This window comes from Sinocyclocheilus anshuiensis, unplaced genomic scaffold (assembly GCF_001515605.1).
Source record: "Sinocyclocheilus anshuiensis isolate Anshui unplaced genomic scaffold, SAMN03320099.WGS_v1.1 scaffold634, whole genome shotgun sequence".
Lineage (NCBI taxonomy): Eukaryota > Metazoa > Chordata > Actinopteri > Cypriniformes > Cyprinidae > Sinocyclocheilus > Sinocyclocheilus anshuiensis.
The window spans coordinates 361,601-374,132 of NW_015542350.1; the positions used below are offsets into that span (position 1 = coordinate 361,601).

Here is a 12,532-nt window from a genome sequence, read left to right on the forward strand (position 1 = left end):
AGTGTCTCTGAAGGAAATAATGCATTATTTATCGGCTTTAAGATATCGGCCAAATTTTCTTATCGGGCCGATACCGATAACAGAAAAAATGAGCATTTATCGGCTGATACCGATATGGTGGCCGATATATCGTGCATCCCTAATCATAACACTTTCATTGTACAGAAAGAGAACAAATAACATGTTCATTATCAAAGAACATTTTCACTGACAGTCTAGTTCAAGCACTCTCAAAAACTCCCATTAAAATCACTGAATCTGTTTACACTATGAAATTAATATCTTACAGATTCGTACACATTTGCACTTTGTTTCTGACGAGAGAATTCGCCAGAAAGAGGTATTCAGTCAACGAGCGAGTGAGGAAAACACCGGCATTTTAGTGACGACTCATCTGAACACCTCTGATTGGTCATTGCATTCATAAGCTCAACAGCATCGTGTGTGATTGGTTATAATGCGCAGTGCTGTAAAAACGCATCTGTCTCTGGCTCAGCGGCAGCCAGCGAACACAGATTTGAATTTAGCAGCTGATGATATGACGTACTGAACGTTCTAATCACGCCGGTGTGATTGTATTAAATATAGAAAATATTAATCGGCTATTTATTGTCTTTTGGAAGCTGCATTCAAAATCCACTTGGCTCAAAAATCTTAGACGAGCACTAGAGGCAGTTTAGCCAATCACAACACACTGGGCTAGCTAACCAATCAGAGCCCATCGCCTATTTCTCAGGGAGGGGCTTCATAAAAGCAGGAAATGATCAGCACGCTTATCAGAGAAGGGACAGAGCGGTGTGGAATAAAGGTAAATTATGTGAAAATTAATGCGGTTTTTTTAATTTTTATTAAGCATTAACACATCTTAGACTGCACCCCATAAACACAATCAAGCCTAGAAAAAAAACAGTCAACCACCCCTTTAAATAAATTACAGGTTACATTTAGGACTTTTATTATACAATTTAAGATATTTAAGTTTTCAAATTTTTAATTTAATCCTTTTGCAGAATAACTACAAATTCCTTCAATGTTATGATATTTTGTGAATATACTAACATCCGTGGTGTGAATTCTAACACAGTGACAATGCTGATTTATATACACAGACAAAACATACCTTAGGGGAAACCACTTTGATAAGCTCATTCAGGAAACGGAATTTCCCCACCTCATTATGGAACCTTTTCCCACAGTTCTTCACACAGGTCTCTAGAACCTTAGGACAAAAACACACAGTGCCAAAGAGTTAGGCTTTCCCTAACAAAGAGAATAATGTAGGTAGATCATTTCTCAATATCATCTGTATGATTCATACAAAGAACATTTATTCCCAATACCATTTCTTGTAGAAGAGATTTCATGTTTCGAATTTGACTCATTTGTAAGTTCATGTTACTTAATGCATTAACTAATGTTAACAAAAGAGACCTTAATGTAAAGTGTTACCAAAACTTTTAATGATCTATAAGCATTTGTGAAATAATTATATAAAACCATATTACCAATAGAGTATATATTAACTTATTTTATGTATTTGTTTGTCATTCTAAGTAATTGAACTGAGCAGTAAACGATCAGGCTTAAAAGATGTCTTATCCTATGAGTTAGAGAAGGTAGGATATATAAAACTTTTGATGATCTATAAGATTTTTTAAAAATTATTTTAATGCTCTATAAGTATTTCTAAAATAGTTATGTAAAAGTATACTGACAGTACAGTACATATCAACTGATTCTATGCATTTATTTGTCATTCTAATATATGGAGACTGAGCTGAACAAGATTAGGCTTACAATATTTCTAATCCTATGATACAACCTTAGTATTACAGCCTTCATCTGTCAGCTGAAATGTCTGATAGTTTTAAATTTTCTGCTGGTCCCTAAGCATTTTAAATTTATGAAACTAAGCATGTTTCAGAATGACTTGTTCTCCATATGTACATTTTTTTTGAAAAGCTTGGATAATGCACTTTAAAGACATAAGAAAATTACTGTTATATTTTTTACTGCTATATTTAATAAATCACCATGGCAAGCACCGGTCAAGATATCTAAAATCTGTTCACAATTTAGCATCTTCAGTATCTTGGCATCATGTTGACAAAGTTTGATGTAAATTGCATGATTCCCCTAGAAGGAGTATGCATTAATTCACAGCCTGATTTTTCCAAATATCCACATTCAAACCATTAGAAAGTTGTCTGGCTTGATGAGAACAATATATGTACCGAGTTTGGTGACTGTAGTAAAACTAACCCCCCCCCACTTTTGTCAAAAGGTGGCGCTATAGAGCGCATCCTCAACACCCATTTATGAGCTTTTGCAAGTGTCTAACTATCACTAATACTGATGTGTGTGTCAAGTTTCATGAAATTCTAAGCCTTCCCTAATTAAGGGAACCCTGTGGAGCTTAAAATATGACAAAACTATTTAAATTTGAATTGTGTAAATTTGAATTATGGACAAGTGTCATTTAACAAAACTGAATATTATGTGGCATTTAACAGTTTTGAATTTGATTTTTTTTTTACTTGAATATTGAACATTTAAAAATTTAACACAATTAAATTTTTTGTATTTTCAAAAACTTTGTATTTTGACAAAACTAAGTGAACCGAACATATCCCCTCCCGGTCACCGTAGTAATTGGCCAAAATGCTTCGTTCGATTTTCAGAGATCATCTACTCTTCCCTGTGGTTGAACTCTACCTACTTGCTGTGCGATCTGAATTTCGGCATTTTGAATTTTAGAATATTGAATGTGATGTTCTGAATTTCTTCTTCATCTTGAAAACTTGAAGCTGTATTTTTAAAAACTGGATATTTGCAGTTTAAGAATTCAGAACAAAAAATCCGCTGTTTGAAAATACATGTCTATAAAACTCCGCCATAAAAAATTCAATTGTGTTAAATTTCAAATGTTCAATATTCAAGTTAAAAAAATAATCAAATTCAAAACTATGTTAAATGCCTCATGATATTCAGTTTTGTTAAATGACACTTGTCAATAATTCAAATTTACACAATTCAAATAGTTTTGACATATAAGCAAAAGATTTACATTATTTAAAAAATCCACATCGTTTTATACATATTTTGGACTATCAGGGGCGCCATTATTTCAATGATGTCAAATAGTTGCACTCGGAGAGCTACTGGCGCTATCTGTTGTTAATTTTACCGCAACACAACTCGGAATACTGATATGATGCCACATTGTGTGGCTTTTGGTTGTAAAGTTCCCTTAAAAAAACTAAATTAAAGTTTGACACATTGCCATGGCAACAGTATTTAAGATATCAAGAATCCCTTTGCAGTTTTGCATCTGCTGTGTTGTGACATTATTCTGATGAAGATTGAAGACAATCTAGTAAAAATAAGAGGCTAAGTTCAAAACATTCTGAAAATGACACTTCCTGCTGCCAGTTGGTGGCACCATAACTTTGACTCCTAATTGTCATATCTATGTGATCGGCCTCATATGACGAACAAACAGCTAATGTTTGATCAAAATCAGACAATGTGTGCAAAAGTTATTAGACAGTTCCATTTCTCGCCATAATTTTGTCACCTCGCCACAGCCAAACCGTTCGAGATATCAAAAATCCCTTCGCAATTTAGCATCCCCAATGTTTTAAGCAGTACTGCCAACTTCTTTCAATGGTAAGTAGCTAAAGCTTGCTCGAAAAGTCACATCGTTTTTTGCATTCTGCCTACACTGTAAAAAATCCAATTAACAAAATGTTGGAAGGGCAAAAATATAAGTTGAGCTAATTTTATTGCTTGGGCTTAGTTGAGAGGACATATTATATTAAGTCTACACAAATATATTTGAAAAACATTGAATTAACGGTTATTTTCAAATCCAGTCAACAATTAGCTATGCTAATGTTGACTAAACTAATAAAAACTAATCCAGCCAACACTGAGATCATTCCGCACGTGCACGAGCCTGAGTGACTTCGCGGGAGAAACAGCGCCTTCTTGTCAAGTTCACAAGTCAGGTAAGTGCCACTAAATAAATGTTATTTTTTAGACTAAATTTATAGACAAAAACATACAGCATATCTGATGTCTTTGAGTGGATATTTAGAAGTGTTTTCGCGTGTGTCGTCTGTCCGAAGATAAATGAATATTTAGGCTATGTTAAATGTATGTCAAGTTCACGCGACAGGTAAGTGGAACTGAATTTGTACTTAGACTGAATTTATCAATACTTGTATATTAAAAAAAGGTGCAAACGTATTATTTAAAACGTATGTATTTATACAATATTTGTACAAACGTACAACATATATAAAAACATCGAATAAGCGTTGTATGAATATGTCTGAGGGAAATGAGCTGTTTAAGTGAAGGGAACGTGGTCTTTCTTCTTGTTTAATCCATAAAACACTTAATGTCAAAAGCTGTGTTACTATAATGAATTTTAGGTTTAATTTTGGCGTGTTGTATGATGTTTTTGTGTTTCCGTGACGTTAAAAGATATGAAGAGATCGTGCGGTCTCTCTCTTTTATAAGCCATTGATGCTTACTATGACGAAACATGGAATGTAAACAACAGCAATACGCTTATTTGAAGTTAACATGGGCGTGTTGAATGGGTTTTTGCGTGTGCAAACTTTTGCAATTGTCCCGTGAAGTTAAAAGTCGACATTAAACGTGACTAACAACTGGCTCTTTTCAAACGGGGCGGATTACATGGTGCTTCTGGTCTCATGAAGGGTGAAGGCGCTTCGGAGAGGAGTTTGTCGTTCCAAACGAGAATAAACAACTGAATCCTTTCACACGGCTGTTATCAAAGCAGACTGCGTCTCAGTCAGTTCCGTAGGTAATGAATCACTAGATCATGCACACGAGTCCCTGCACTGGTAAAGAGACCACGGCTTAGTAAACATTGGGACAATTGATCAATCAATTTGTAAAACGTCACCACTGGTATTTATCAACAACAGGCAGGCATATTTTGATATTATTTTAATGCTGTTTAAGGTAGACTTATAATATGAAATGTGCATGTTCTGTTACAAATCCGTGCAACTAATGAACAGTCAGCATCAATGCTCCCTGTGTTGTGCGATGGATTGAGATTTTTTTTTGTGCCAAAAAAAATGGTTGCTCTTCTGTTTCATCACAAATTTAATTAACTGGTATTACATTTTAAATGATTTAAAAGGCATCATTTCATTTTTTGAGATAAATTGTACTTTATTTTGGTTCCGACACACGATTTTTCTGTTTAATACTGTAAAGTTGCTTTGACACAATCTGTAATGTAAATACAGTGACTGGACTTTACTTGACTCAGTTCAGTTGAACTGTAACACCTGGTTCGTTTATTTTTTTCTGACTTCTGCCTCATTTTAAAGATGTAATTGTGAACAGTAGTAATATTTGTAAATGTTTGTTTGCAAACATTTTGTTTAACTTGTTTAGTCTTTTTTAAGTTAAACACATTTTTAAAATAAAATTTGCAGTTGTATTACAAATGTAATGTTTGACAACTGGAGCACTTTAAAGGGATAGTTCACCCAAAAATGGAAATTTGCTGTTATTTTATTGACCCTCAGGCCATCCCAGATGTCAGTGACTTTTTTTTCTTCAGTAGAGAGAGGAGTGCGCAGCGGTAAAACAAAACATTTGAGCATGTTAAGGGCCCAAAAACCTTGACGAAAAATAATAAGAAGAATCCTTAGAAAAACAATAGGTCCCTGCACCCCTAATGGCTTGGGCCCTAATAATAATAAATGGAGCAAAAAAACTGTCAATTGAGCTGAATTTGTCAAAGAACCCAGAATATTCCTTCAAGTGTTGTACGGTTGCTCACACAGATGGATTGAGGTCACATTCTGATAAAGAGTAAGCACATTTTCCCAGTCTAATCCAGTCTGCTGATATCTCCTGTTGTGTTTGCAAGGACCTTTCAGTTTGCTAGTTATCTGTCAGCCTAAAATTGTCTGTGGTGTCACTGTTGACTCATATCTTCTTTTCTGAAATGCTGAGGTCAGCATCTGTATCAGCAAGGCTAAAAGCTGGTAATGAGCCAACGGTTTGATATGTCTTCTCACAAGTGATGGCAGCATAACCTGCAGTGTCGTGGTATCTGTTGACTTTCTGAAGATGGATGAATATTGTAGTCGTTTGGTTGCTTGTTTTTAATGAAGAAAATCCAGAAATATGATTGAGTTTCAGTAAGGGATTCTATTTTCAATAAACAAGGAGGAAATAGATGCATTAGCAACTCAGCGGGCTGAGAATAAAAATATCCTGTTAATGATGGTAAAAATACGGCAGTGGTTGCCAGTATTATAGGATGGCATATTGGTGTCTGTAACCTATGTTTTACAGCTTATAACCATATATTTAATTAAGTGATATAATGATAAATTATAACCACCAAATCTGCTTTTTACCTTATTTACTGATAACTATGGAGCCCCTTAGGGGACATGGAGATGAAAAAAACGTCTCGCGCAAAGTTTCTGGATGCAATATGAAATGTGTATGTTCTGTTACAAATCCTTGCAACTAATGAAGAGTCAACATCAATGCTCCCTGTGTTGTGCGATGGATTGAGATTTTTTGTGTGCCAAAAAAAATGGTTGCAACTTCTGTTTCATCACAAATTTAATTAACTGGTATTACATTTTAAATTATTTAAAAGGCATCATTTCATTTTTTGAGATAAATTGTACTTTAAATGATTTAAAAGGCATCATTTCATTTTTTGAGATAAATTGTAATTGTACCTAATAATAATAAATGGAGCAATTCCAACAGGGTCCTCGCACCGCGGTGCTCGGGCCCTAATAATAATAATAATAATAAACAGAGCAATTCCAAGAGGGTCCTCTCACCATTGGTGCTCAGGCCCTAAAAAGAAAATGATATTATAGAGATGCTTCAAGCACTGACTGACTGAATGATTTTATCAGCCTCAGAAACACCTTTCTTCGGATACAACAGTGACCAGTGCTGTTAACAAGAGTTGCAGAGCAGTGTATGTGACATGGCAGGAGACGGGGTTCTTTTTTGTGCGCAAGCTGAGCAACCTTCTGTTGCGAGGCTTATTTCAAGTAAAATGGGTGAAACATAGGAAAGACCACTACTGCTGGGTGTCAATAAATCTCTTTAAATATCAGATAATTTGACATTTTTACAAGGCAAGGTTATAAATGAATTAATAATTTATAATGTGTACAAAAAATCTTTTGCCTTTTACCTCGAAAACAATATTTTAAAACATTTTGAGTAAAGATGTTGTAACATTAATATATGAAAGGTACAAGGAATATATGTTACTTTTTTTTTTTACTTGATGGTTACATGACATGAGATTTTATAGTGATTAAATTAAACGTTTGTCAAGGATTAAGAGGAAGGATTAATTTTTGTTCTAGCCATCAAGGTTCTCTAGGGTTACTAGCAAAAATGTACTTTAGCTTATTATAGTGCCACCTTGTGGCCGATTCTCCTTAAATGGAATACACGGCTTCATGCCGTTTCCTTGAACAGGCTAAATGTCACATCAGTCATTCACAAAGTAATTAACTGCTGAAATCTGATTCATTTTTGTTGATTTGTAGGATTATTTTTTATGGCTTTGTTACCACTTGCCTTGAAGATACACATCAAATTTTATTTTCCTTGATCAAATGGATCAAATTTACGACAGGTTTATATTTGTAGCACCCCTTATAGGCAGAAAAAATTTTGTGTTTATGCTCAGAATATCCTGTTGTCTATGTGTTCAAGTTTCACTAAGTCTGGTGTTCAGCAGTTTTAAGTTAATTAGTCAAAATGAGTGAAACCAGATCATTTAATTAGCTTATATCTTAGCAATGTTTTCATAAATCAAAAGTTTGCAGCAAATAAGCAGTAAATCAGTACAAACATAATAGGGTTCCAGCATATTATAGTGCTGGGACCCCTAATCAGTCTTTGACTACATAGAGTCATCCACACCCCTGAGAAAAACCCAGAATGCTGATCTTACCATGAGTGCCTGCATGGCCTCCCACTCCTGAGGGGATTGAATCTTGTGAGCAAGAAGTCTGGTGGCCAACTGTGGACTAAAGACACAATGTATTTAGCACAATAAAAAGAATAATCCGTAAATCCGGACCCCTGAACACTCACACTAACAAAAGCAAAAGCTATATTAGCAATTTATTTTTACATTCCTAATTAAGACTTGACTTTCTCTTACATTTCCTGGTCATGTGAAACTTACCTAAATAAGGACAGGTAACTTTACCCTTTGATTGTGTGTTTATCCCTTTGGGATTGTTATATGAACATGCACGGCCACAATGACAAAACAATCACATTCAATAAACCCTAGAAAAAGCCTGAGGAAAACTCAAATACAAGTACTACAATGGCTTTTCAGTTCTTCAGAAGCTCAGTGGTCACTGTAATGAGTTTGCTCGACTGTCCCTAACAGAACAGAAGTTAATTTGTAGTCAGTAAGACCAATATATCACCAAGGTATTGAGCCACTGCTTGAGGCTTAAAATGACAAAAAAAAAAAACAGACTAGTATTCTAGTGTGAACAGTCCATCGCTGTGCATATTTAAGAAGAAACATTTAGGTTTAAAAATGACTGAAATGTGGACGCACCCTTCAGGTTCATTGCTGAGTTGGTCACAGAACAGTTGAATACTCTCCCAATCAGTTTCTCGATTTAAAGGGTTGGTCGCTTTGTCTACATGTGACACATAAAAAAGCAAAAAAGTTAGAAAGACTTAATAGAAAAAACCTTACCTACAATAACCTACAACAAGCATATCTGCAATTTTGCATAAACATAACAACATCTGTAAATCAACAGTTATAAGATATGAAAGCAAACGATAAGAAATCCTTTCTAAGTATTTTAAAACAATGACCATGAACAGTTATTAAAATCACACATCTGAATCTAGAAGCTGATATATATCAACAAGAAATAGTTTTAAAACATTTATATCATGTTCAAAATTTTCCTTGTTCATTGTAGATCAATTATAGCCCATTATTATCTTACTATTCAAAAATCGAATTACTTTCAAAGTCAAAATTCCCTTTCCAGTAAGCCAAAACCAGACTAGTTCCATCGGGTGTTGCCTGCATTGTGAAAAATGCCCATTGTATATTGAAATGGAGGTAGATCTGAATGTGATTAAAGATTAGGAAGCCAATTAAAAAGTTATACAAAATTAAATGCATGGACAGAATAGTCACAATAACCCAGTGACATAATGAAAGAAAATATATAGAAATACATTTTAATTTGATAGTGACTTTAAAAATATTTCATAAATATTCATTTCTTTGTGCACAACGTTTTAATTAAGAAAAAAATGTACTTGTAATCAGTAATGTTATTGATGTTGAGTCCACAGTTATTTTCAAAGACTCTAATTCAAAGGGTTGGAGACAGCGTAGAAACGGGTCGCCAAACTAAGTGATGACTGTGACTTAAGCATTACAAGTCGACAACATAAAACTGACAAAAGTGTAGGTCGGATATGGCTCCTTTAAGGAAACAGGCGAATGAATAATCTTTTCTTCACGTACATGGTTGATAGTAGTACGGAACTATGGTGTAAATTTGTACCTTACACTGTAGAAGCGTAACAAATATTTTATTATTGAATGTCTTCATTCAATATTTTATTTATCATGTGATTCTGCTTACAGAGACTCCTCCCTTTTGATTCACGGACAGATAGCTTGCAATTTTACAACTCTTCTCTACCGGTCAAGCACAGAACACACACTCCCACAATAGTAAAAAATACACGCACAAAACACACTAAAACAAAAGTGTGTCAGAAACTCAACTATATCGGCGTTAGCATGCTAATAACTCAACTGCCAACAACACCATGACACTCCGCATCTGCGTTCCGCAAAGCGCTTGCGCCAATGTATCATCTTAGGCGTACGCATCTCCTTGTTATTAGCACTGTCACATAAGAATGTAATACATTTGAAGTTTAAATGTGTTTGACTTACTGATGCGGGACTCTAAGCTCTGCTCGTCAGGCGGAGCCGCCATCTTCACCCGAGATCACAAGACTCAAATCTCGCGATGAAACACGTGACTACAGAAGTACTTCTGCATTTTTATTTTCATATAATGAAACAATACATTCATATGGTGCATGTAACTTAACTTATACAAGTAGAGTAGTAACTGATTGAGTATGTTTCATGATGCCTGAACGTTTTATGTATTTGTACTTTAGACTACGTGGAAACTTTTTATAATATTAAGATGAGGAATAAGAAAGAAGGAAAAACTAGGGGTTTTCCTCTTTAAGTTCCTCTACTTACAGAAAGTTCCTCTAATTACAGAAATTCAAGGCGTTCTTGTTCTACATTAATTTCAACAATAAGAAATAATGATACAGTTCCTTTTGAAATGCGTAGAAAGGCGTAGAAACAGTGTAGAAAGGAATCTATTCTTATGTAAAAAAAAATAAAAAATAAAAACAATTCCAAGATTATTAATGTTAAATGCTTCTTTCATATACCAGCACATTTTCATTTTTTTTAGAGAGATTTATGAAATGCAAATCCTCCCAAAAAGTGTAAATGTAAGTAATAAAATAAATGTTTCAAACTGTTCCCCACAAAAAGATTTTTTGCAAACAATTAGATTTTGGCTTACCACTGGGAGTGCTCCTAAGCGTTCCTAGCTAGGAGTTTCAGATTAAAACCTATTCACTAGCAAGTTTTACTAAGGAACTCTTAATATAAGAGTAAGGCAGGGTTTACTTATAATTGCTATGGATGATGTGTGTGTGTACATGTTTTTCTGAATACACACCAACTCATGGGGACTCGTGTCACTGTGGGGACCTAAATTGAGGTCCCCATGGGTACAGAAGCTTATAAATCATACAGAATGAGTTTTTTTTTTAGATTGTAAAAATGCAGCAAGTTTTCTGTGAGGGGTAGATTTAGGTATAGGGCGATAGACGTGTGTGTGTGTGTGTGTGGTCCTTGTATTCCCTACATTATGGGAATACATAATGTCCCCACAAGTATAGTAATACATTTTGACCTTATGGGGAATTTTTTTGATCCCCATGAGGAAACAAGCTTATAAATCATACACAATGATCTTTTTAGAAAATCTAAAACAGAAGAAAGTTTTGTGCGAGGAGTAGGTTTAGGGGATAGGAAATACAGTTTGTACAGTATAAAAACCATTACCTCTATGGAATGTCCCCTTAAAACATGGAAACTCAACAAGTGTGTTTGTGTGTGTGTAAGATAAATAGAATATAATCAAGTATGGGCTACACACCCATGGCTAATTCTATTCAGTTGGCTCGAATCAATTTTAACTCTTTACGTAATTAGTAATTGGGTTGTTATGTCTGACCCAGGAGCTGCAAAACAACCCAAACATTTGGTTTGAATCAATTTTAACTCTTTACGTAATTAGTAATTGGGTTGTTATGTCTGGCCCAGGAGCTGCAAAACAACCCAAACATTTGGTTGTTATATTTGACCCAGGAGGTGGGTAACACAAAAACTACCCAAACACTGAAAAAATAACCCCAAAAAATCCAGCAATTCCAAAATAAATGTAAAGAGGTTTCAGGGTTCTCAAAACAGAAAGAACAGTTGGTATTAACATCATTCTTAAGTATTTTAAGAGAGCACTTATCTGGATAGAATTTAGGAATCCAATTAAATGTAACTTCTCACATTTTTTGTTAGTTATCAGGTATTTGTGAGTTAATAACCAAACTTTCTTCCAAACCATTCCAGTAAGAGATTACATAAAAACAGACTCCTCCTGAAACAAAATTCTAATTTTCTTGTTGTTGTTGATTTTTTTTTAGATGGCACTGTTTACCCACAACTGTTTTACATAGATCCACTGAGTGACAAGAGTTTGGAAAACAAAGAGCTCTAAAAAGCATGAGAACTCCATGTGGCACTGCATCAGCAACAACCGCGAACTCTTTTGGACTAACAGGAGTTTCATGCTTATCTAAGAACTTGGAATAATTACAGATTGAACCATTTTGATTGAAAAGTTAAGACACAAAAATAATACCAGTTTTAAACCAATTATCAAGGAAAAGAGAATTGTGTTTATACAGTAGATCATTTTTTACAGATTAGATAAGAGGTGTAAAATTGTGTTTAAAAATGGTGGACCAAGCTAACAACATTTGCCAATAAAAAAGGTTTGATTGGGATTTTCATAATGCTATAATTACACAGTAATAAGAAACTTAAACCACTAGTTTGGAAAAATAACATTAGAGATCAGGCTCTATATAGATGAGGGTTTATTAATAGTTATTTATCCAATTTATTTTAAAGGTATAATGTGTGTCAGGATTGTGTGAAGATATTACAACTGGTGTGGCATCATTGAGTGATTATATGGAAGTTCATATAGATGTTAATATAGGGCTGGGTGATGTAGCTAAAAAATGTATCAACGATATAATGTTTCATATCGTTCGGTATCGATAATTATTGAAATTTTTTATAACCTTTTTTAAAACA

The 12,532-nt window shown here is 34.4% G+C and overlaps 1 protein-coding gene across 1 annotated transcript in view; it reads right to left on the minus strand.

Annotated features, from left to right (window-relative positions):
• Positions 1-10,088, minus strand: part of LOC107691488 (ADP-ribosylation factor-binding protein GGA1-like) — a 44,018-nt gene extending 33,930 nt beyond the window's left edge. Inside the window, exons 1-4 of the mRNA XM_016490096.1 lie at positions 10,010-10,088; positions 8,630-8,714; positions 8,003-8,078; positions 1,121-1,219 (exon numbers count right to left, since the gene is read on the minus strand). Coding sequence (XP_016345582.1) covers positions 1,121-1,219; positions 8,003-8,078; positions 8,630-8,714; positions 10,010-10,052 — 303 coding nt within the window. The 5' untranslated portion in view covers positions 10,053-10,088. The remainder of the gene's footprint in view (positions 1-1,120; positions 1,220-8,002; positions 8,079-8,629; positions 8,715-10,009) is intronic.
• Between the last annotated feature and the right edge of the window lie 2,444 nt (positions 10,089-12,532).